At 38.7% G+C, this 27,221-nt stretch overlaps 1 protein-coding gene across 1 annotated transcript; it reads right to left on the bottom strand.

The window, feature by feature from the left end:
- Nucleotides 1-471: 471 nt before the first annotated feature.
- KDSR (3-ketodihydrosphingosine reductase) lies at nucleotides 472-26,722 on the bottom strand. The gene is made up of 10 exons (XM_033070294.2): nucleotides 26,539-26,722; nucleotides 19,560-19,649; nucleotides 18,406-18,462; nucleotides 13,688-13,753; nucleotides 13,446-13,541; nucleotides 12,287-12,478; nucleotides 10,517-10,600; nucleotides 8,029-8,112; nucleotides 6,135-6,236; nucleotides 472-5,771 (listed from the first exon to the last, which is right to left on the bottom strand). The coding sequence occupies exons 1-10, from the start codon at nucleotides 26,644-26,646 to the stop codon at nucleotides 5,652-5,654; spliced, it is 999 nt and encodes a 332-aa protein (XP_032926185.1). The 5' UTR covers nucleotides 26,647-26,722; the 3' UTR covers nucleotides 472-5,651.
- Between the last annotated feature and the right edge of the window lie 499 nt (nucleotides 26,723-27,221).

The following is a 27,221-nucleotide window of genomic DNA, read 5'->3' as shown; positions in this document are numbered from 1 at the left end:
TATTTCATGGGGTTTAATTGCACTCATCAGGAAAGGCAGCTGGATGAGATGCTTGGATAATATCCTTAGGGTCCAACATAACAAACAGCTCCTGGCTTTCAGATGCCTTTTACTGTACTCATCCCTCAACCATCTTCACTTCTTGTGAGGATCCATAGGTCCCTCAGTTTGGATTGGAAGGAGGCAAACAGCTGCATCCAGCCCTGGATATCTCTCACTTTGACATCTCTACTTTTCTGTGTGGCAATAGGGTCTTGCCTTCCCAAGAGCTGAGCTGTCTCGCCACCTTTCGCAATACAGCAACCTGTGCTTGTAACTGAGGCAGTGCCGCCCATGCCCCGTCTTTCTGCTGTGTGGAAAAGCATTGGAAACCAACTTCCCAGATGAAGCAGCAGAGGAGCAAAGCAGGCCACTTCTGCATGAAGGAATAGGAAATTGAAACAGTCTTCTAGACAAACAGGAACATCCATCTCTGATTCATACATTTTTATTACACCTGTTAAAATTTCTTAAAGTAAAAAGGGAGAAAGCACATTTTTGAGTAAATGTTTAACAACTTTCTTTGAAGCACCTGTTAGCTTTGAAAAGGCTGTTCCCCTCAGCTACAAGTAACCTATGACATTAAAAATTCAATTTTAGACTTAATTTTATATACATTATTTATAGTTGATATCTTTACAGATTTAACACCTTTTTTTGGTCAAGGGAGTTGATTCTTGGTGCTTGGAAGCATGATTGTGTTAGTCATGTACGTTTTGTTCTCACCTGTTACATTTATTTACATTGCTCTAGCAGCATGACTACAGAATCAACTTCAGAATTAGAACTGGAAAGGTTTAAAATTTACATGGGGATTCCCCTCCAAGCTGAAAACAAACTTGTTTTCAACTTAAAGAAATTTCAGACTGGATTGGCAGTATTCTACCACAGACGAGACTTAGTATTATATTCATCAAGGTTTTCCCAAGCAGCAAACCTTCCCAATTAATTCTATGAAATTAATCTCCCACATCAAATTAGATTCTACCCCATCCCCCCCTCCAAAAATTAGATATGCATCTTTTGGGTTAAAAAAAAAAAAAAGTATTTGCACTTTCCACTTCCTTCAGTGCAAGTTTCATCCAAAAGCTTACCAGCATTATCTCCCTCCACCGCAGACCATCACCCACGCTCGACCTTTCCCACCAATTTAGAGCAACTTAGGTTGAAAGTAGTAAAAGAGAGGATGAGAGGCATGGCAAGACAGACACCTCATTTGAAGTCCCCCTCCAGTGACAGAGGAAAGGAAATTACTTCATAAGGTTTTTGCTACCAGCTTTTGACAGGCAATCATGCACACACCTACTCTACAGCGTGCCTGGTACTGGCTGGACAGGAAAGAAAACCAATTAAATGAACTACAAGAGAATCTTAGTTCACTTACAAGGTTAAATTACGAAAAAGATTGAGGAGAAATCTAGTTTGGTCTGCTACTTGTACTGAAGTGGAAAAAGCAGGAGCTCCAGTTGCAAAATGGCATTCTCCCATTTCAAAACTCAGTGTTGGGGAATTAAAAGATTAACATCAACAACACATTTTATACAGCATATACTTTCCTCAATCCATCTTTGATTTTGTCTCTCTGATAATTTAATACAAATGTCTTTTTAAAAGATTGAACATTTGAGATTTTGAATTTACTTTGAGAATAAGTATCTTGTCACTATTTTTCCCTCACTATTATGCTGGGGGCAAGCTACACACTCAAGCCCTTCCCGTCACAGAGCTCCAACATAATACAGTGATTTTCTATACAGCTGCATGCTCAGTGCTGGTACAGAAAGACATCTGCCCTAACTATTACTTCTATTGTTTTCCACTAGGAAGAATGAGCATTGCTTGGCTCCTCAGGATTCTCAAGCACTTCCAGAGAGCACAAGCACTGGCTGCACACTGGCAGTACCTCCAGCAACAAAGGCAGGGTTTGTCAATTTAATCTCACTTTCATTATATTCTGATGATACTGGGTCTGCTGAATAATCAGTCGAATTTTTAACATCCTTTTTTTTACCTCTGCCCTAAGCTGCAAAAATGGAAAGACATGTTGCCCCCTCTGCTGTCCTAAAAGTTAAGAGACTCCTGCTAGCTAATCTCAGGCTAAAAAAAAAAAAACAACCCAAAACAAAAAAACCCCAACACACCAAAGCTCTGCAAATGATTTTATCCATTGCCCTTTATCCTCTCAAAAAAGTTAAGAGTTACAGGCTTTGTCGATTCTCCATTTATTTTGAGAAATATAAAATATGAAAACTAGTTTACAATTCTGGCACAAAAAATGATGACGCAATAAGCACAAAGTTTCTTTTTACAAATAACGCTATATATCTTTACCATTTAAAAGTGCCTAGAGTTTTTCACAGCAAATAAACTTTATTCACCTATATATTTCTTCCTTATTAAAATATTAAATCTATTTAAATTGCACGTGAACACCTTGGTGAAGTAAACTAGAAGTAAAATTATAACAAATCTGTATATAAAGCAAACAGTCATTAGAAACTACATGGAATGGAAAAGACTATAAAAGCCTAAATTGAACCTTACAGGCTGACCAAGAAAATAAGAGACAAGACACCAACTGATATGGCACAAGTGATTAAATTAATGACAATTAGACAAGAAGTAGAAAATAAAGCCTATTTGAAGATCTTCACGGATCTAATACACTGCTAAAACATTTTGATGCAGAGGTTTTGTAACATTTAAACTGGCAAGAGTTTTTCAACTGCTAAATATTTTTCCACAAGATTACAAGGCGTCTCCTTCACTTTATATTGGACCTTAAAATGAGTACATCGGTAGACAGAGAATGTGCATAAGAAAACAAAATTTACACCAAAGGTTGCTGTAGTTGACAATTTACTTTGTTTTGACGGTAAAACAGTTGAGAAGTTTATCAGCTAAAATTAACATCATTAACTTGCAACAGCAGAAACTAGAACAATGAAAAAGATTATTTTTCTTGCTTTAAAAAACATACCTTGTTCCAATCTCCACATTTGCCAAGGGGTTCAACCTACAGTGTCACTGTCAATACATTCACTTACACTATGCAAAATCAGGTCTGCAAAACTGAAGTGTCTGTAGATCAGGGCCATAACTTTCACCTGGCAGTCTTACTTATCCAGACACTTGCATTGAATTCTATCAGTCAATACTGGGAGGTAAGTGGTGATCCAAGATGTCCAACCTAAAAGCTTTATAGCCCCAGCTGCCATAGTGTTGTGTGCTCTGACCTTCCGGTTCACGTTTTTTAAACACAAACCCTTTAACATTCCAAGCTGAGAATCTAAAAATTGAAGTATCCAAAAGCTTACTGGTTTGAAGTCCTGACCTTCAAGCTTGGGCTGGGATCAAGTAATTTACATAATTGTTTCTTTCAAACTACAACACAACCAATTCACCCATTTTGGTATCTTTTCCAGGTGGTCAAAAGAGTATCTGATTTGCATCAAAACAAGAATAACATAAATCATAGGGTCTGAAGAAGTGTTCCAAGGCCAGGCTCGATGGAGCTTTGAGCAACCTGGTCTAGTGGAAGGTGTCCCTGCCAATGGCAGGGGGGTTTGAATGAGATGATCTTTAAGGTGTCTTCCAACCCAGACCATTCCATGATTCTAGGAATAGCATTGTTACGTTGCTTTAAGAAACAATTAAGCAATGGTGACAATGAGTGTTATGATAAATGCTCCTTTATGTCATTCACATTAAGCAGCACAGGAAATACAAATGCACACTAGATTTCTTTGCACTGAAGCTAAGCTGTTTAAAAATGTAGGAATACACTATATTCTCAAAATTAGTAATATATCATAGGCATGCACAACTTCACATATCTAAACAAAATCAGGAGGCAGGACCTAAATCACAGGCTTTGTGAAGAATTCAACAGTGCCTCAATATTTGTGATCTAACAAATTTTCACCACTTAAAATGAGAGTACCAATGTGATCCTCTCCAAAAAATACATTTATAACCAGGTATTAAAGCAAGTTTAGTCTATGTGAAGAAAATTTGAAAAGTGATCAATCTAATTCAGAGAGGGAAAAAACAGCCTCAATAAATTACATTCTAAGGTTTTCCAGTTAACCACCTATTCTTTTTTTTAATCTCAGTTTAATTAAATACCTCTTCATTAACAGATATAGAGAATCTCTTTACAAAAGCAATCTATTTTGCCTATTTTGGTTGTTAAATATTACTTTCAAAGAAGTGAAAGTGCCCAGTTTTACACATAATTTTAGGTTCAGAGTACTGAATGGAAATGGAAATATGACATTGAAAACACAGCAGTGCTAACAAATACAAAATACGCAGCTTTTGAAAAAAAAAGCAGCTCACAAGGCACTTACTATAGTGGTCCATTAAATAAACTGTATACATAGTGCACCGTTAAAACATCATTGTTATGCATCAAGCTTTTTCAGTGTTAAACGAGATTTATTAGAAACAACCACTGGGTTCTGTGTATTCTGAAGCAGTTATTGAGCAGCCTTGTTTCATATAATGTAAATGAAACAAATTAGAAGTGGGTCATATAAGGAGAGTATTTTATGTAATTTCTCATGTGAAAGCTTTTCCATGCAGTGACAAAATGCAGTGTGGAAGGCCATTCTGACACACACCTCTCCCCGCTCCTGACCCCTCTGCCCTAAAAAGCTACATTCCTGCTACTGGAAGAGCCCGGCATTTTAATGACAATTGATTCTACCATCAACTACTGGTTTGGCTCATCATTTGCAGCTTTGAAATTAATGTGCATAACAGTAGCATTAAGCCACCTTTTCCTTTCCAGAGCAAAAACTGGCAGATTAAGTATCTGTAAAAATTGTACATTGTTTCAATGGCTTAAAATGCTGAGTCATAAATGACACACTTGAAACTGGTTTGATTTTTTTTTTTTTTTTTGTTCACAACATACTTCAAAGGCCAGAAGAGCTACAGACCCAATCACATCTCCCAGCATTTCTCTGTGGGAACGGGTTCTTCATCTCCCTTTAGAAAGTATGCATGTATTAAACCATACTTTTTAATTACTCCCACACCGAGAAAGCTTGGATCATACAAACACATTTGCGATCTTCAGGTTTCCACAGTCGTGTGTTGGACAGAATAAAGAAAGCTGTCATTGACAGAAGGATCTGTAGATTGGCCAAAGGAAAAGTTAACATTCTGAATCAAAAGTAGTCCCAAAATGTTAGCAAAAGGTACCAACTTGTTCAGGGGACTTCAATCTACTTCAGACCAGTCTGTCATGGTACTTATTTCATCCATAAGCACCAAAGTGAGAAAACTTAAGTATTTGTCCAGAATTACCACACATAGCCCATTCTCCAATTCTACTCTGCAGATCACTTACAAGCTCTCCAAACTCTTTCCAACTCAAATCACCAAAAAAAAAAAAAGGTATCTAATCCTCGTTCACACTTTTGCATAGTTTGGCATTTTCTGGATTTGTACTTTTGTTTTTTCTTTCATAGCTTTTGAGGGGACTCCTCTGTCACACATTAAAGTACTTCCAGCCTAAATCCTTCAAGAGCAAAACTGAGTCCCACTTAAGCAGCAAGCTGTCCAGGACCGCTTGACATTCTTCTTTCCACTCAAAGTAAAGATTATTCAGTTTTATCTGCACTTTCAGATTTTTCCCTTTGCATCATGCAGCGACGAACTATGCTGTCAAAACTTCCTAGGTAAAATAGGCCAATGATGCGAAAAATGCCCATGCAAACAACCTGGAAACAGAGAGAAACAGTTTTCAATGCATTCTGGACCCTGGATTGCACCATATTATTGAAGCATAACATTCGAAGAAAAAAAAAACAGTTCTAGGCAGACATGTTAATCTTCAGAAAACAAACTTATTAAATCCAGCTAAATATGCAACAGTTTAGAACTGAGTAGCAGGGAATAGTCTTAGCTCGCTCACCAACTTGTGGTTTCAGCTTAAAAATACTACTGCAGTTTCCTAAACCCAAATGCCATGGTATTAACAGCCATTTGATGAAAAGATAATCCATGTTTGCATAATATTCTGCATTCTAAAAATTATTTTAAACTATCAGAAATTATGACAATAGGTACTTCCCAAATCCTACCTGCTGAAGACCTTCAGTGATAGAAGTGACTGGTGACATTCCACTTGTCAATATTGACAGCATGTAACCATCTGATCCAACTGAGCTGTTGAAGTTTCCTTGCTGGATGGAAGGATTAAGAAAACAAAAAGTAATTTACTCAGTTGTGATAAATCATTATGTGTCTTATTTCAACAGCTACTCCTGATGGACACAGATAACTGGCATCCCTAACAATAAATATTTTATTGTAAAAAAATATTGCCATCATTAAGAAACAGAATGCTCAAAAATATTTTGGGCTATAAAGCAACCTTCCAAAAGGCATTCACCTAAAAATGGAAGTTAACTTCTCTTTAGAGAGAAGTGTGCTAAATTACTGCTGATTTTTACAAAATATAAAGGCTGTAAATTTCTTCCTGAGGCATGTTCACTTGTACAGAAAATGCACAACAGTCTTCACACCTATAAGCTTATTTCAGAAACAGAATGATATCCTAACTCTATCAGATCACCAACCACTACTGTAATTGTATGACAAATACAGCTTGCCTTTTGTTAAAATTAGCTTGCTTATCACATGAGATTTGGTAAGGAGGTGTATTTCAAATACTAGGTAGCAGGCTTTCCTTCACCCACCTCAAGGATTTTTAACTGAAAGACACAGCTTGCTAAGCAATTCAGTGGGGAGAAAAGACACCAGGAAGAAACCCCAAACAACCAAACAACTTTAATTACTTAACAGTAAAATTGCAGCTCTACAGCACTTACTCCCAGGCTTTGCTCATTTGTTTCCACTTGACTTTATGCCAGAAAACAGACGTTCTGAAATAGTGTGGAATTAAATCTATGGAATGTGGAAGCAAAAGGAAAAGGTGGAGTTCCTGAATAAGGGTTAGGGGTGAATCTATGCAAAGCAGTAGAGGTTATTAGATCTGATTATTTCCCAACACACACCTGAGAGTACACCTTCTCGTTTCTATTTCAGTCTCTCTGCTGATGGCTGGAGTGCATAAAGACCATGTCTGAACTAATATATGATCCAAAGTGTAGGAAGTATGGTATAGGTATACCAGATGCTTAAGAGGAGAGGAGATTAGTTTTCCTTGATCACCAGAGGAGAATACTGTATTGAAGTAGTACTTGGTTTTAAAACAAAATCAGACATAATTTTGTGTTTATGTGCTGTATTTGTGAAAACACAGTAAAGACTTCACAATTGAACACCTGCTGTAGATGCAAACCATGTTGAAGATCAAGAGTATTTGGAACTGCAAAGTAATTGCAGATTTTAGGATTCAATGGATGTACTTTATGATCATGAAATTTCATGTTTCAATTCTGAGGTGCTTTATTAAGCATGCAGGCATTCCCTAGCACAAAACATTAGAAAAAAATCCTCAGAAAGGCAATAAACGAAGAACAGCATTTTATGTATTTTAATCACTCACAAATCACATACTTCAGATATTAAAAGCCAAAAAAGGTCAACTGCCTTCCTTTACTGTAAAATTATTTTTATATTAACTCATCTTCAAGAAAAATAAGAGAGTACAACAGGCTTTTGAGGTTAGACAAAGAGTATTTAATATATAAAAAGTCAATAGAGTTTAGTGCTTTCAAGTCAGACATAATCCATCTTTGAGACATTGCATCATACTGATGCATCATTTTGTTCTGTCTATGCACAACTTCAGATACCTTCTACTTCTGAGAGACTGTATAAAATCGTTTGTGGGCACAGTGGCAAAAGAAGAATAAAGTAAACAGCTCTTGTTCAAACTAACCTAAGAGAACTGTTTTGTGTTAATCGATTTTGCATTTAGCTTAGCCATTACTTTACAGTCTCAGGCAAGCATGACGTGGTCCTAGTCTCTTCAACACAAAACATGCTCAAAAAACACAATTTACTTACTATGGCATCTTTCACTATAACTCTGGCAACTTGTTCTGCTTGGCAGACAGACGAGGTTTCAGAAATCAGCTTTGTCTCCAAGGGCTTTAATAGAAAAACACCAGTTTAAGTTTGACTAACAACACACAGGACAGAAAAACATGAAGGTCAAATTTTGGGTTTGGGTGTTTTGCCACGGATGACATCACTGCTAGCAAGTGTCACTCAAAACACCCATTTAAACAAAGGTATAAGGACATTCATAAACTATAGTTCAATTTTACAAAGGTAAATGATAACTTTTCCTTGACTAGTACTTTTTTGTATATAGTTTATTACTACTATGAAAGTGAGGTTTTTCCCTCAAGTATTTTATTTTCAGTAGAAGCTATCAAAACACTATTTTTCCTCAATACTTACACTCGTTCATTTATGGTTTTTCTGCCAGAAATGAAGTATAATATAGGCCTGAAATATTTTAAGATCCTATAAAACAGCTTGCTTTTTTTTTTCTCAGGCCTACTCTAATACTGGGACTAGTTTAATTCTGGGATTATTATTACTGAAAAGAACACTTCTAGGAAAAAGTTGAGCAACTACAGGTTTCTCATCATCAGTTCAAAGTACTACACTAATTAAATTTCACAGAAAAGGGCCTATTTCCCAATATTGCAGAATTATGAGTTCTGATTTCATCACACAAACGCACTGAATTTTATTTTTTTTAGTATGTGTATTTTAAAGGTGGCCAGGATCACATCAGTGCTTTTGCCAGCAGAAATCACACACAAAAACCTTTTACATGCATTCCTACAGTGATACGGCTCATCAGATCTCCATTTCATAGCTCCTCATTTACTTTTGAGCTAACTCAAAAGTAAAGTCTGGGCATCAAACAATCCGAACGAGGTATAGGGATATCAACAATAATTCAAATACTCTAAATCTGGGGAAAAAAACCAGCTGATCAGGAGCAACATCTAAATTTAATGATACGTTGGGAATAAGGCAGGCAGAAATCAGCCATTAAATGTTTGATCTGGCTACTCAGCTGGCCAGGGCACGACTCTGTCATTTGTGAGGCAGCAACTTCCAAAAAACAAAAAAACAAAACAAAACAAACCCAAAACAAACAAACAAACAAAAAAAAACAAACAGAAGGTTTACTGATTAAACACGGGAAAATTGTAACCTAGCTCCTCATGTTTTCTTTTACTATATTCAATTATTACAGAGAAAAATGAGATGCAAGATAGAGGCATATGTTCTAAATATTAAATATTAATATTAATTCCGTAGCATTAAATAAATGCAACAATAAATGAGAATGTGAAATGTCAGAGCAATACAATATTGCAGAGATTTAAGGTACAGTATCATGCTAGGAGCAAGTAATCCAAAGAGCTCATGTAGGTTAAAACAAAGTATAATTCTCTCCTAAAAGACAAGACTTTTTTGACAAATGAGATAAATCTCTCTGAATTTCTTTCAAAGAGAAATCTTAGATGAACAGTACATTCTCTTGGTGCCTGCTGGTGCCCTGAAACAGGCTATTATGAAGGAAAAAATCCTAGAGAATATGCAAGCTATACAAGTATCTGCAGATGTCTAATTCTGGCACTTTATGTGGATGTGTGGGAGTACACATTTAATACAGAATATCTGTAGCAAGAAATGGTGAAGTAAGAATTGTGTTATACAATCCCTACTGATTCCTATTCAAAGGGTGAAAGACAAAATGGAATTCAAACTCAATTTCCAATTATACGTGATGGTGCATGTTGAAAAGATGAGAGTTTCAGATACCAGATTTCTAGCTCACAGTATGCAAATAAAAAAATAAAGAGTTTTTTTTCTGGTTACCTGATGCTATAGTCTGAACAGGGGGCCTGAATGTGATTTTTAGAATTATACTTCACATAGATGGACATGGCAAATGACAAGAGGTGACTAAAGGTCAAAACTTTCACTTTTAAAGTAATCCAAATGAAAAAGGCCTCCTGCTGCTGACAAATCCTTCTGAAAAGCAATACTGTCATTTCCACTATGAACACTGTGTGACAGAGTCTCCTTTCTACTGTAATAGTAGAGAACAGCCATTACTGAACTGGGTCATTACATGCTTTCATACAATATGATTTAGTTGCAGGCTCTACTGAAGGAACTGAGGTTTACTTTCATCTGTCACATCTATCACAATAGCTACACATTATGAAAGATGCAAAATAGCAATATTATTTTTGGTTAATTAAGCTTTAGTATCCAAACAGTGATTTTACAGTTTACCATCCCACACCAATATTCTGATTGCATGCAGGAATACTCTACAACGTTTCAGCTCTTAAAGGCAAGTATTCAAGCCTCAGAACAAGAAACTACACAAATTTACCTGACAAGCTATAAAACTCCAAGTAGTTCAAAACTGGTAAAATTTAAGTGTTTAAAAGTACTTCTTAAAATCTTAATATGCTTTAAATATACTGATTTCAAAAACTGAAGGACAATTTACCTTTGTTTTACTTTCTTCTGCAAAGCCAGGAGTATCAGTATCTGGAGGATAGGCCACTGTTACGTAGACATTGTAAGGTTTTACCTGTGTTTTACAAAAGCGTTAATTGTTAATACTGACAGCCTTTACGCATCCCTTATAATTTCATACATTTCTCTTGTAATTAAGAAGTTCAGTAAGCATGAACTCAAATTCCTTCTAGGGTTAAGTACTCAGCAATTTCAAGACTTGCAGTTTTGTCAACTGAGAAACAAAACAGCAAAGATTTGTAAAAGGTAGTTGTGGTGCAAGTCCCTAAACACTTTGCAAATTATTTGATGAATCTCACTGGTTTTCAAGTCATTTAGGAAGAGCATTAAAGTAGTTTATAATTTTACTAATTTCAATTTCTAAAAGACTAAACCACTGTCAAAAACCAGCACCCAACATTTATAAACACAAGGTTAAAAAGGCTTTCACTGAGGGAAAAAAACCAACAAAAATGTAAAATTCAAATTTGTTATCTGTAAGAGGTATACTCAGGTCTCAAGGCTTTTCAAACCATGGCATAAACTTGCAAGAGATCAAAGTCTAAGGAGACAAAAAATAATGGGAAAACATGAGGGAAAACAGAAGGTCTTACACCCAGGATTGTATTTAGTTATATATTTGTACGGACGTGTCATAGAAATATATCACTTAGTGCAATACTATTCAAAAACTGTTGCAATACAAATCTGTACTCCAATACAAGTAACAAAAAAAGCTTTTAATGAAAATATTCAGAGGGCTACAATAAAGCAAAGTGTTATAAATAAAAATGTTTAGTGTTTTACATTATGAAACCTTCTGTATTGAAAACACTTACTGATATACCACATCACATGCCCATAAACACCCTACTTTTAGTCTTGAATAATCCTGTCTTCACAGAAGTATCAGTCACCAGTCTGAAAAAAACCCTGCACTCACACTGTTCTATTTGGCAGAGCAGAAATGATTAGAGGCAGTTTTACCCAACATTCTTATCCTAATCAAGACATACAATAGGGACCATGCAAGGGTCTAGAACCAAACATAGGCATTATGTATAAACACTTAATTTCTCAAATATCCATTCTTGACACAAAAATGACAAAAGTAATTTTCAAATTAGTTTTATCTGTCTCACTACAATGTACTTACCCACCCTGTTCCACTGAATAATGAAAATAGTGTTTGGTTTAGGTCTTAAGATTAGATCACTGCAGGATAAAAAGCTCATATATATCAAAATACAGAAGACTGAGTCACTGCAAACCAAATTTTTCTTTGGTGGACAATCCTCAAATTCTAGCTTAGAAGTTTTACAGTTTCTTATGGTTCACATGCCACTTACCGTGAACTCTCAAACAAACTGGCAATCATTGGCCTGTCTCATGCATCTATATGATATCTTCTATATTGCACTTAGAACCCTGAAGAAGGCTTTTAATCAAAAGTCTTAAAAATCTAGTCCTTTTAATTAAAATAAAAGATTAAAAAAATGTCCGCACATATGGTCATACTCAGTTTTAGGAACAGATTCAATCTATTCCATCTTATGCAACTGAAATCAGGTTAGTTTCTGCAACCCATGCAGAGCAATAGGATTGTACTGCTGCCAAATGAGGGCAAATAACAAACAGATTTTAGCAATGCTGCACAATACAAACCTCATCCCCGCCATCTATTTAAATGAAAATGTCCTGTGCTGACAGCTAAAACGAAATTGTTTATAACAAAAATTATTTAAAATTGTTGCACACATACCTCCATTTGCAGGGCTTCAGCCAACCCTCGAAGAGCAAATTTTGTTGGAGAATAAGCTGTATATCCAAACAGGCCTAATTGCCCAGCCTGAGATGATACAAATACAATCCTTCCCATTCTGCGTTCCTTCATGGTAGCGATTACTGCTCGGCTCGGGTAAACACTACCCAGGTAATTGACTGCCATTAATCTCTGCACAAACAACATTAATTTTTGAGTATTTGAACCACAGATCCAGAATTCTTCAGCTGTTTGGTTTTATTTATCAAAAAAACCCTACTTCAGTCTGCTTTAACAATCAAGTTCACCAGATCTGTTCTGGAAAAGAAACAACTGTTTTCTATTCTACAGCTTCATAAACTGTTTTATAACTAAAAATCTTACTCCAAGCCAAAAGAAATCCTGTAAGTCTTAATAGCATCCAGGATACTGATAATACTGTGAACCATATGGTCTTGAAGGAAAAAATAAAAATATTTCAGGGAGAATCTAACCTGAACAGCCTCCAGGAAGCAATCCATTTATGCATGATGCATGAAAACATACTGAAAGTTTAAAGAGCTTTCTAAAACAGGAAACAGGAAAAATGCTATGTATTTACACGTTTCAGAGATTTTCCTCTTTGCCAGGATAAAGGGAAGTCTTTAATTTCATTCTCTACAAGATGTAAAACACAACTGATAGCCTATACAAGCAATAAAATGGATGATTCAGATTTATTATATAAAATGATGTCCATTTAGTATTTTCAGATGATTTAGCATTATCTGCAGATGAATGGAGGCCTCAGGGCTGCAGACAAAAAATAACCAAAATACAAGTGTTTTGGGGTTGCTTTTCTGTCTTTTCATCAGAGCAGCAGCTTCTCAAGCTGAAACAATTCATGCATCTCAGAACTGAACACTGATAACAGCTGCATTTTTCTTCAACAGGTTAAAAATATTTTTGAAAAATCTTCAACAGAAAAAAAAATTAACCAATCTGAAACGTTAGGGGAAAAGTTATGAGGCAACCCTTGCAAATCTGAAGAAATTCTGAAAGCTAGCACAAGTCAAGTGTAACACTGTTCAAGTCTGCAGACACAGGAATGCAGTCTAATTGTTAAAATGGTTAAATAAGAAATTATCATATGATGAAATAAAAAAGTATGTTCACTCACTTCAAAAGAATTCACTTCAATATCCTCAAATTTTCCTGTAACTGACGTTCCTGCACAGTTTACAAGCATGTCAACTGGCCCCAACTTCTCCTGAGCCTGGAAGAGGGGAGAGGTTAAAATATTCCTTATGAGGCAAAAACCTTCCTAGATCACCATACCGAATAAGAAACTATTTCCAACAGAAATACAACACACAGAGATAAGTTTCTTAAGATATGTAGGTGAATCAGTTATTTTCTCACCTGTTTTAGAACATTCTCCACCTGTTCGTAGTCTTTAGACACATCAACCGAAATACAAAGTACAACCTAGAAAAGAAAAGTGAAACCACATTTTCACAACACACTAAGACCAATAATTGTTGACTTAGAGCCTTTGAAAATGAAACAAGTCCAATGTCATCTTTTCCACAAAAAAAGTATTTTTGACAAGATATTCTGCACTTCTTCCACACTGGAGAAAGCAATTTCTGCTACCTCCAAGCTCCTTCCCCTCACACACAGATTCTAGTATAATAAAGATTACATTAAGAAAAAATAAGCACCTCATGATCTTCAAAGTAGAGGCTTATGTGCAAAGTACAATTTACTGTACAAAGACGCTCTATTGACCAAGTTATTTACACGAAGTTTAGTAAAAGCTATTTTAACTACAACAATCAAAATTCCCCAGTGATAATATTTAGCTTTCATAAACTTTTAACTTTTAAACATAAATCAAATCATTTGTATGGTTTAGGCTCATCTTTAAAGAAAAATGGTTTTTTCCACCTCATAGCATGGTTGCAGTGTTACCCTGAAAGAGCAGCACCAGCACTGCAAAAAAATCTGTTCCAAAATTTAGACAGCAAGTGTTAAAACCCCATCAATTTTAGCACCTGCAATGCACACTACCTCCTTATTTCATTTTTTTAAAATAATAGTAGTAAACCTAGTTGCATAATATTTAATTGGGACATCTCAAGAACAAAGTGAAAATAAAAATTCTATGAGTAACTGACTCATTGCACAGTGTCATAAATATTTTAAAAAGTGAAGGCACGTGGACATATTTACTCTTTGTCTGAAAATCAGACATTAAGGGGTTTTGTTTGAAAGATACAGAAAAATTAAAATAACCAGGAAAGAAAGAAGCAGAGGGCAGGGGTGGGCAGGTAGGATGAAGGAAAACAGATGATAATGATATGATTTTCTTGCACCTAAAAGTTAGGCCCTGTTTTCCTTGAAAGTTACTGACACCTTTCAGCAAGATGGTCTCAGAATCTAGGTTTTCAAGCCTAGAAATCAACTTCTGGTCAAAGAAAGCACAGTTTCTTTTGGGCTGCCACTTCCAAACACCAGGTACTGACAAACAAGCTACTCTCTTTGCTAAGCTGTCAACAGAGCTCTGGGGTGATTTCTCATCTTGAACAGAAAAGCCATCCCCTATTGCAATAATAGGAGGGATTCCTGTATTCTTGCTCCAGCTTCCATCCTTTCTATTACTTTGGTCAATTAATTTAAAAGTCAGAGATGAAATAAAACAAAGTTATCAGTAGTTTGTAACAAGTATGCTCATGACCACTGATCATGGAGCACGTGGGCAAACATACACACACAAAAAAGGCTCACCACAGTGTAACTAACTGCTTTGGCAGCCAGTGATTCGTCAGTCCTGCCCCTGGTCGGACTGTGACCCTTCTTAGCTGCATAAACAGAATCTGCCTGCCATTCCTGAACAGCAGGTTGGCTATTCCTGCCTCCCAGCACTGTGTGTAGTTGGACAGCAGAGTAAACTTGTGGCACAAGTTATTGGCAGGAATCCCCTTAAGGCATTTGTTACATTTTGGAAACATTTATCTTTTTCATAAGTTTAAGAATAAAACGGCAGCTGAATGCAAACAACACCGAATTATCATTTGTCTTTGCCAAGATCAGTGAGCAGATGAAGTAAACCACAGTTGTCTATAAAAATTGGAGCAATTTTTTAATTTAACAGATTGCATAGATTAGTTACACTGTGAATAACACACTCGGGAACTCCCACAGCTTTTACTGACTACTATCCCATTTTACAATTCACTTCTTTGCTTCTATTATCATTCATTCCTCCTGCCACCATATACTAATTACCTTTACTCCAAAATACGGACCATAGATTCACATCTAGGACACAGAATATGCTACCAGAAGTAGTTTTATTCCCAGTCCTGCTCATTACATTTTGATCTAAATATTGCGTGGTGTTGGATCATTAATGATGTTTTCCCCAATAAAAGATCAACTCAACCCCGAATAAAGTAACTGAGAATATTCTAGATTAGAAAAAGGATTTTTAAAATACTGGAAAAAAAACTCTAAGGGTAAGGATTTTTCTCCAGCGCACACCAACACCCATAGAGGCTGCACCACCAGCACCCTAAATCACAGGCAAAGGTGAAACTCTGGTTGTCAATGCAACTTGGTTTCAAGTATGTATCCAAGAGCTGAACAGCGAATGCACATGCCCAAGTAAAAAGTAATCTCTCCTGAGGAACCTGGACAAGCTTGAGAAGCAGGCCCTTGGGAATCTCATGAAAGTTCAACAAGACCAGGTACAAGGTACTGCGCCTGGATTGGGGACAATCTCCTCCCCCCATTAATGCAGGCTGGGAGATTAGCAGCAGTCCTGCTGAGAAGGGCTGGGGGCTGCTGGTGGATGAGAGGCTGGATGTGACCCAGCCATGTGCACTCACAGCCCAGAAAGCCAACCAAACGTGTCCTAGGCTGTATCCAAGGCAGCATGGCCAGCAGGGCCAGGGAGGGGATTCTGCCCCTCTGCTCTGGTGAGATCCACCTGGAACACTGCATCCAGCTCCGGGGCCCCAGCACAGGAAGGACATGGACCTGCTGGAGTGAGTCCAAAGGAGGCCACAGAAATGACCAGAGGGCTGAAGTGCCCCTCTTATGAAGACAGGCTGAGAGAGGGGTTGTGCAGCATGGAAAAGGCTTCCGGGAAACCTTACAGCTGCCTCACAGTACTAAAGAGGCCCTACAAGAAAGCTGAAGAGGGGCATGTAATGATGGGACAAGGGAAAATGGCTTTAAAGTGAAAGTAGGTTTAGATCAGATATTAGGTAGAAATTCTTTACTGGGAGAAGCTGTGGATGCCTCACCCTGAAAGTGTTCAAAAGACCAGGTTGGATGGGGCTCTGAGCAGTTGGGTCTGATGGAAAGTGTCCCTGTCAAGAGCAGGAGAATTGGAACTAGACAATCTTTAGGGTGGCTTCCAGTCCAAACCATTCCATGATTCTGAGATCATGGTAAGTAAAGGTAACAGTTTGTGTATGTTATCTACATACATTACCTTTCTCTACAGTCTTTCAATAATCCTTTTGTACAGTTTCCCTGTTCATCTACTGTCACTTAACAGCTTTTGATCTCTTGTTCCACTGCCAGCTGTGCTCAGACTCCCTGTCATTTCCAGTTCTGTTCTTTCCATTCAGATCAGTCAGGCTTCCCAGAGACCATGTCCACAACCCTACAACAGCTACAGAGAAGCCAGCCCGCCCATCACCTGCTGCCTTAACCAGTCTACAAGCCTGAAACTGCTTCTGCAAAAAAAGTCCTAGTCAGTCCACACTGGAGCTTGCTCAGCCTTGAAGGTGCTTTTGGAGATTTTCACTGAAACTCCCAGGTACATGCACCGAATAATAGTCTTTTTAAAAGTCAGCATCTATCAAGCTAGGACAGATTTTAACAAGAACATCCTGACACAGTGTTTGACAAGGGATTAACTGTAATACTAAGCTTGGAAAACTGCTAGAGCAGCTAAAAGAAAATGGTTATCAGGATTTATTTTTTTTAATGGGCAAAATGCAGCTTTTCCTCACCTCTAATGGCTTAGGTTTTTCAAACAAAGTTGGTCTGAGTAAGGCAGCATGCACAGAAAAAAAAACAACCCAGTTTGAGCCATTTGACAAAAGTATAAGGAAGCAAAGACAGAATCATATCTTATAAATGGAGATATTAAAAAATTTTGTATCAGCTACTATACTAACATTTTTGCCTGGAAATATTCAGCTTTTTTTTATTGTTTCTTTTCAACAGAATATCTAATTTATCAATTCAAATCTATAAAGTTCTTGAGAGTTTTAAAATAAGTTCTCAAGTGTAAGTAAATTATCAAATCAGCTAGGATTGAGAGCCCCCCAAAAATTATGGACAAATAAATTGCTTCTATTTGTGATCATGAAAGGAACTTAGTTACCAAGCTACTTGCATGATCAACAAAGTTCTGAAACACAAGGAAGTCAAAGACATTAATAGTCAGTAATCAGTACTATTTACCCTCTCTCCTTTATTATTAGTAGTAAGAAAAAATTATTTTAATATTTCGTCTTAAGGCTGTTTTGAATACAGCAAGCTTAGCTATTCTAAGTTAGTACTTCTCCAAGCTCTAAACCACTGCCTTCATGCACTAGTGCATTACCTACCCAGCAAAGCAGCTTCTCTGTTTACAAGTCTCAGAAATTCACTTGTGTAGCTGGTACAGTACTTAGTCAGAAAAAGGAACAAAAGTATGATGTAGTGAAATAAACCTGGGAATAAGCAACTAAAATTCTTTCCCAAGACAGATGCTGTATTTATGAATTGCAAAAAACAGTATTTGAGCAACAAAAAATTGGTTCTTCCACTTCATTTGAAAGAATAAAGTGCTTATCACGTGACAGTAAATTGCAGCTATCCAAAAAAGCATTCTACACCTACAGATGAAGACATCTTTTTCTAAGAAAAGCAAGCTAATGCACTAGCTAGGCAACATCAAATATAGCAAAAGCTCAGAACATCTCATGTAAACAGACTGGTACTCCTGAATCCAAATACTGAGTCCTCACTCAGTTTTGTCAAACAGCTTTGTTTTAAAGACAGGACCAGTGAACTGTGTTGTAGGCACTGTCTTAAACAAAACACACAACAGCCCCTCTTGGCAGTGACCTTACCTGCTTGTCATTAACAGAGTACTTTTCGATTTCCTTCTTCGTCTGCAACAGCTTGTTCTGAAATGGACACAAAGACAACTGAAACGTAGTTCTGAGAGCGCTATTTGTCCTCAGTATTTCAATAAGGCTTAAAAACATCCCTTAAAGCCTCCCCTAAGTTTTCCTCAACCAGTTACAGTATTTTACCATCATTTTGAAGACTCACAAAGATACAAAACCATTAAATTTATCAAGAAGTCACTTCTCTGTTTTTCACTTGGTGTTCTAAAGCCAGTAATGACTTCTATAGATTTAATGCTTTTGTTTCATGCTACAGAGAGCACCTAAGACTGTAGGTATTGATTCTTTGGGTCTATTTTATATTTATGTGATATTACATAAACCTTCCTGCAGAACGATCACTGGAATGAAATTATCAAATCCCAAAAATTTGGTAAATTCAAAGTGCAATAATGCTTTCAAGAAAAATTCTCTTAATTCTGACTACATTCAAGATTATGTAAAGTAAGTTCTCAAGTGCAAGTAAATTATCAAATCAGCTGAGACTGAGCACCCCTCAAAAACTAAGTGTTTTTGTTTCCAGAATAATTAGGTTTTCTGCAACAAATAAAACAACAGCCTGTTATGAAAACATAGTAATTCAAATTAAATTCTGAATACCTCTTAGTTAAAAAACAACAACAACAAAACAACAAAGTAGTGTTTTTTATTACAAAGCTGTCTTGATGAAGAGTTTTTCATTAGTAAAAGATATGATACCATGCTGATTAGACACCAGTATAGTTTGTCAATTTTAGAAATTATTAAACTCCCACATGTCACTTACTGTAGGCAAATTCTACAGTTTTAACCAATACAGGGGTTTTCCTGATTTTGTGTTCTGGCACAGATCTAGACAATAATATAATAAATGCCAATAACAAAAGCAATAGCACTGGCAAAAATTTTAAGGCAAGCTAATCACAAATTCCATGTTGGGCTATGTTTCTTAAAAAGGCAGCCACCTCTGCTATTCAAATGCATTAATTTGGAATGCTTAGGGTCCCCTTAAAATATACACTGAAGAAGTATGAATAATCATCAATCCCAGAATTATTCCCCACCTATACAGATTTTGTGAAGATTTTAGCCCATAAAATTACACATACACTTACCTCATCCCTTGCAATCAGTGTTATGAAAGCACCTTGCTTATAGCATTCAATAGCAATACATTTTCCAATTCCACTGGAGCCTCCAGTAACCTAAAAGTTATTTGAAAATATCAGTGTTAGTCCACTATTCTTATCCTTTCTCACACATGTATGAGTCAAACCACATGAAATTTCTAAAAACATACTGAGGTTAAAATATCACCCGATGAGATACAAACACAGGAGATGCTCTAAAGTTATCTTACTTATGGAGCATGAATGAAACATAACATCTGAACAGATCAATGAGCCTTTGTTTCTACCCTAAAACCAGTTTTACCTCAGTGGTAATTTTTGGTTGTTTCTGTTGTTAGGCACACTTAAGACCACTCCCATGTTCTGCAGGACATTTCTTAAAGCATGTTGCTAAAAGTCTGAAATCACTGTTAAGGTCATGATAGTGCCATTACATACTGCCCCTTCATACTTGGCCACAGCAGAAATTACTTGTAAAGCCAGCTATTGCAGATTGTTTTCTGATGATGTCATCACGTAAACATAAACAGAAAATGCCTTCTTTCTTATTAAAAGAAAAAAATCCCAATAATTTAACAACTGGCCCTTTGTAGTGTATTTTTCAGTCCCCAGTCAGAACTTTGAACTGCCCCCATTCCATCCTGCTATTTCAATTTAGTGGGGATGCCAGCACTGAAGCTTCCATAACCTCTTCTTCTTCCTCCAAGTTGTAACACCTGGATAGTCTTATATGCAAACAGGAAGTTAATATTTCACTAATATTAGACAAATACAGGTTGATGGCTACAGTCCTGCATTATACGCTGCAGGAATGTACCCTGACAAATCATACCAACACACAGGTGAAGGTCTCTCTCACTACCTTCAATAAACCTACTTATGAACTGCCTGTAGAACACGATGTAGATGGCAATCCTGACCTCTCTTTTTGACTAAAAGAAAAATGTCTGCCTGACATCTTTAGGTGACTTGGATCAGTCTCAGTGTGCATGTGCCTTCCGTTCTAGGACACTGGTATCTTCCTTACATACCCAAGTTATCTGAATTTTCCTTAAACAGCATAGAAGTAGCAATATTGAGAAAATATTGGAACAACATATCTAGAAGCAATTATTTTAAAGAAAAACACAATGATTAAATGAACTCAGAAGAACTGGAAGAACATGAAATTCAGATTTCTTCAGAAAGCATCACCTTTTGCTCTTTATCAAAACCTTTCCAAAGACTCCAGCAAATGGTTACCTCTTCCATTTTAAGAAAATGGAGGCATTGAGTTAATTACTGCAACAGCAAGGATCCCAATCTCTAACTACACATCCTATCAAAAGCCTTGTGTTGTCTCCTCATTAGGCAATGTCTGAGTTTTGTTTTCAGAGATGCATTATCCTCAAAATTCTTTCCACTCCCGGAGGCAGTAAAGTCAGAAGAGTCAGAAGTACATTCCCATGAGTCACTAAACTCTTCTTTCATTTGAGTATTTTACCACTAGCCTTCAAAAACAGCTTAGTGCAAATAAAATAATCCCAGCAAAGATTTACAACACAATCCACAGTTTCTGACAGGTTCATCTTAAGCCACAAATGGGTCAAGAATGGGTGTAGCACCCACAAAGACTAATTTCAGCTCTTTAGGCTTCCTCTGTTATTAGAGAGAACTGCTTCAGATTAACTTCTAACTGACTCTGCAAGATCAGCTTCACACTACCCAAACCTGTGAGGATAACTCCAAGATGTGTGTCCTGTTCTAGAAACACAAAACACTGTCTGTAGTATCATGAATGAACAATTATGGCTTTCAAAGTAAGTAAGCCCATAGGAGTGCAAGTGTTAATTATTAATTTGGAACTTCAGCAGAACCACACAACTAATTTAACTAATTTTATTTCAATACATATCTGAAAATATTAAAATAGTTTGATACATTCAGGCAGATCTCAGATCTACAGTATGTGTGAGATGCTTCTATAGGTCAGCAGCAGGTACACCAGCACTAACCAATGGGCATGGAAGACTGCTCCAATTCCAATTTTTGGCGAGACAGCTGATTACCAGCACAAACTGATGACTATCAGGGTTGGATCAACTACACCAGCACTAGAAGAATTCTCTGCAGGTCAAGGTATTGGCACCAAACCTCCAGCTTGTCAAACAACACTAACACTCATTTCAGAAAGACAATATTTGAAATCATGCAAGGAACAGAAAAAGGAAGTTTTTATTTACAGTCACACTTAAGAACATCGGATAGAGCTCATGTCAGATTGGTTGATGATAAGGTACAATATCAATCAGCTACGAACTTTAGCATTTAGGTAGGAGTCTGCTAGAATCACATGGGACGTTGTTATACATCTTTCAGGAGCATTCACCATGACTGCTAATGTAAAACCAAAAAGAAACCAAACCCCCAACACCAGTGAAAAGTTTGCTTTCTGCTGTAATGAAGTTCACCTAAGCAAATCTATGAGGTCTGTTAGGTATGTAAGTTCCTAACACGTGCTCACAACTAACAGAAGAGCACACACCTACTCAGTTAAAGGCAACATCATTACAATGACTTACCCTTGTGGCCAATGGTTCTACACTGCTACTGCATTTCGTTAATTCTAGACATTTGAATTGCAACCCATCCCCTTTTAAAATTTTACTGTAACTCAACCTTCGAAGAGTTACCAAAAACAAAAATCTGGCCACTGCAGCCCAAATCACCAACTGGTATTTTGACAAAAAGGCACAATTAAAACTTAGTATTTATTCAGATGTTCAGAATGCAGTATTACCAGCCTTTGAGAAGTGTTACTGAGCTATTTCTACGCTTATAAAGAACAGGTACCAAACTAGGTATTCCAACAAGTGTCTGGCTCCAACTTCTTGAGCTATGGTCCTTGAAAACAGAGTTGAATTTTAAAGAAACACAGGATTTATTTCCCCTTATAAGTGGAAACAGTGGGGTGAAGTACTGAGAATTGATCACTTAGAGCTTTGAATTTAAGATACTGGCAATTGATGAGATAGTCCAAACTCACTGAAGTGTCATCAGAAATTATCAAAATCAAGACTTGATATGGTATCTCCAATAGAACTTAATAACTTTCACTTAGAATTGGATGCAAGCTTGCTTCATGCTTTTAGGCAGTGCTCTGATAGACGGTTCTACTGAAACAGAACATGCCTTTAATCTGCTCTAAGTGGTTAGCACGCCTGACTAGACTCAAAATGACCTCTTGCTGAACCACTCAGATGTGTGCAAACCACAGATCTTATCACTCCCAACACCGAGGTGATGGTGCTGAGATACCAAGATTGGCTTTCCTTAAAAAGCCAACCACAGCTACGAGGCCAGGTTCTGCACAGGAGTGCAGGAGGGTTTGGCATGATCATCCTGAACTATAGCCACATGAAAAATGGCCCTGGTCAAACCAAATGGGAGGCAGTCTCAAGCAAATAACATATTTCCATTTCCTGCCATCGCTAATCCAAACTTTGATAAACTGAATTCATAACACTGAGACCTCAGGGGTTTGAGTTTTTCTCAGAAATTCAACTTGGTTTTAGAAAGATTAAGGTTGAAACAAGGGGAGAGGATTAGCATCAATATTTCAGCAAGGAGTTTTAAAACATCACTCAAGAACTTTTGTAGAGAAAACTTGAGAGAACATGTATAGAGCAGGTGTAACATCCCTGAAAAAGGGCACTTAAATGTGGTCTGAGTGAGCTCAATGCAAATGCAGCAGTGGTGACTGCCTTAGCCTATTTTCATATTCCTGTCTACTGTTACAGCCAGCTACCAAAACACTAGCTTATTCTCACAGAATCAGTGACATGTTTGTAGCCTGAGACCAAAGGAGAGAGATAAAGCCAATGGCAAAATAAGAAATGTGTAAAACTGCCTTCTGAATCTCAAAGCATAAAGGAGTTTAGCACATGAAGCAGCATCTCTACAGCACAAAAATAACTTTTACACCCTTTCTTTGAGAATGTTTTCCTAGCCATGCAAGAAGTAATAAGTATCAAGCATCTAAGAAGCATTTTGTTTAAAATAAGCTAAGCCTAATGCCTGAGCCAAGTAAAGAGCAGAGAAAGTCCTTACCATTTAATAGTGCTAGCTGGGGTAAAGAAAATACATATCAGATAAGGACTGGGGGGGGAGGTGAGGAACCCACAAGATTAGATGATGAGTAATTTGGAGTTCTCTAGACTCTCACTCTGAATAGCACTCCTATTCTTTTCTAAGAAAAAGAGACTCTTATAATTCTATGATTTCTCCAGAAACCATTTCTCGCCTAACACAGCAAGGGCTTCCATCACACAAATGACTGAGGGAGAGGACAAAGAAAAAAAAAAAACCCTACGATTTCTGCTTCAAATTCCTATCCCAAATGGCAGCCAGAATAAGTTATTTAGCCGAAACTCAGACATCTCCTAACCACAACTGCTAGGAGTAAAGAGAAATACTTTTTCTGAAGGATTAAAAGTGAAAAGAACACTGACTTAAGTTTAAAATTCAATAACTGGTATGTAACAGCCTCTTAAATTGCCCAATGACCTTTCTTCAGAAATGTAGCAGATCTACCTTCATTATACTTTCAACAGACCCCTAGAAAGAAATGGTTCTAGGGAAGAGTGACTTTTTCTGCTTCAGTAAAGCACTTTATTCACATATATTTTGAAAAAATATAATGTGCAATAACAATCACTTGCCCTCTTTAAAGGGCTCAACCAGCTATATAGACAATTTGCAGGTCATTTTTCTTTTATTTATTTCAATAGTGAGTTTAACTGAGGCCCAATACTTAAACAGATTTTGATCTTTTTTTTCTGTGAGAATAGTTCAAAGAAGCCCTTACATAATATTATGGTCTTTAAATATTTTCATGAAGTCATTTCAGTAGCAGAGAATGTTCACTCCCAGCATATTAGTAAAGAATTCACTTTACACACACAACATAGAAAATCTTCTTAAATAGTATTTCTGATTTATATTACCATCATCCAATACTTTTCCTTATGCATGATATTAGGGAATTGGAAATCCACAGGTACAAGTGTCCAGCATTATTAACAGCACCTACCCGTCTAAGAACTAGTGACCTCCAAATGCTCCATATTTCATTAGTTTGCATAAACACTTTAGGAGCATAACTGAAGTTAAAATAAAACAAGTAGTTCTACAAGTGGTCACAATAATAAAACTGTTTGTTTGCAGATTTTTATTTGTATCATCCAGTTGGATATCTTACAGCCTTTATCTTCATCACTATATTCATACAGTTAGTTTTCTAGTTTAACTCCTAATTTTACAGGACTTGCAGGAATACTGTTGTTCAGACTTCCACTTGTACCAAATTGAGCTTACACTGCTAATTAGCAGCAATAGTTGCAGGGAGGCTTCTCCAACAGGAACAGTCTCATCACTTTAAACGTGAACTTGTTCAAATGAACCATTCTGATTAGAAAAGCCAGCACAGTGGCTTTTAAACAGTTTAATCACTATACAGAACGAACAAAACTCCATCTGATCACTGCATGTATACATAAATAAAACCAACCAACCAAAATCCATTTAACTGTTAATGTTTGCTATTCTATTTTTTCATAAAAGCCACAGAAGGCTGGTAAGTCTCCTTCACCTTTGCCTTAATAATCATTACTCCTTCACGGAAAGAGCCATAACCCAAGAACCTTAATGCAACCTTGAACACACCTAACACAGAATATGATGCTGTAAAGCCAGTTACAGCACCCAAGTTAACACCTACTGCATAAAGCAATTTGGGAGTAACAGTGGCACTGTTGCAACTTAGAAACCTCTTAATCATTCTGAGGACAGCTCCATCCTCCAAAGAGGAACTCCAAAAAATAATAATGAAAAAAACAAACCAAAACTACTCACTTACTTAAACAGTAAACTGCAGCTTCTCTGCACAAAACACACCCTGGACATTTGGAGATAAACTAAGAAAGCTCATTCTACGACCCTGAATCTTTCGAACCACTAAACTAATTTGTTATCGTGTGCCCAAATTCCCTATTTTGTGATGCCTCTGAAAGCACTTGGGTAGTATTCCCCTTTCTTTTGTCCCACTCTTCCCAACTATTCATAGACTCTTTCAATAAGTGTGCTCTTCCAAAGATTTCCTTCTACCATCTTGTCAAAATATTGCTCAAAGACATCCCTATCTATGTGCTTAAAGAAGAAAGAGCGCCCAAGTGTCATCTGACCACTTCCTTTGTATTGGTTTTTCCACTTCCTCATACCTGACTTGGTTCTTTACACCAAGGAGGATCACAGATTTGGCCTTTGGTTTATGCGTGTGTACACACACCACGTCACTACCCTGGGAGATGCCAAAAGAAAAGAAGAAAACAAAACTCGAGGTAACCGGTGGCTGAGAGAGTACAAAAGGAATGTCTCAAAAAGCCAGCGCTGAGATTGGAAGATGGTGACTCAGACCATCGCCTTAAGCCAACCGGGACACACAGCGGTTGTCAGAGCCATCGGGACAGGTCATTTCCTTATCACCCGGGACTTGTGGCTCCCGGTCTTTTGGCAGCCCGGGTGCCACCGCCAGCTGTCCACGATTCCTCTCGGAGCCGCGGGCACCCCCAGGCCGGCGCTGCCCGGCCGCCAGCCCCGCTCCGGGTGCCCCAAGCTCCCTTCCCCGCCGAGAGCCTTCCCGCTCTCCCCGCGCCTGCAGCGGGATTCCCGCAGCCATGCCCCGGGCTCCAGCGGGGCACTGCCCGCAGCCTGCGCCCCCACCTCGGACAAAGCAGAGAAAGCGGCTTCCTTCCCTCCTTCCTTCCTTCCCCTTCCCTGCGCAGGGCGGGCGGCTCCGGAGCCTCCCCCCGCCTCCCCCGGGGCCGAGGCCGAGCGGCAGCGCCCGCCCGCTGCCTCCTCCCGCGCCGGAGCGGGACGGCGCCGGGGACCCCCGACCCGTGCCCTTCCCGAGGCGCGCCGCACTCACCACGACGTGCGCGCCGGGCAGCTTCAGAGACTTGGGGCTGATAAGCGGCGACACCATGTAGAGGAGGAGGACGAAGGCCACGATGAAGGCGGCGGCCAGGAGCAGCATGGCTTGGGCTGCACCGGCGGAGGAGGGCCAGCGGGCGAGGGGCCGAGCGCCTCGGGCGGGTGCTGCGGCGCGGGGGTCGCGGGGCCGCCCGTCCGCTGCCCGTGCCGCGGCGGGACCGGCGGGGACGGCGCTGCCGCGGCGGGAGCGGGAGCGAGCGCGGCGCGGAGGAGGCGGACGCGGGAGGAGGGGCCGGGCCCGGCCGCCGCTCCGCCACCCGATTGGCTGCCGGGGCGGGGCGCGGGCCCGCGCGGCGCCATTGGCCGGCGGGCGGGGGGCGGGCACGCGCGCGGGTTGGCGGCGCGGCGGGGCCGGGCCCGCGGATTGGAGCGCGCGGCGGGGCCGGGGTCAGGGACGGAGGCAAAGGGCGGCGGGGAGCGCGAGCCGCTCCCGGCGCGACGGGCGCCCCCTGCGGGGCAGTGGCGGTGCTGAGCGGCCGCCCCCCGGCCCCTGCCCATGGCGGCCTCTCCGGAGGGCACCGGAGACTGGTCCTAGTCCGGACAGCCCGGCCTCGGCGGCGCTACCGGCGACAGGGCAGCGTGAGGGCGGGCCCGGCCCGTGGGCTCTCCGCTGCCGCC

Source organism: Catharus ustulatus, chromosome 1, assembly GCF_009819885.2.
Source record: "Catharus ustulatus isolate bCatUst1 chromosome 1, bCatUst1.pri.v2, whole genome shotgun sequence".
Classification (NCBI taxonomy): Eukaryota; Metazoa; Chordata; class Aves; order Passeriformes; family Turdidae; genus Catharus; species Catharus ustulatus.
The sequence above is the reverse complement of the archived record's forward strand: the minus strand, read 5'-3'. Positions and strand labels throughout refer to the sequence as shown.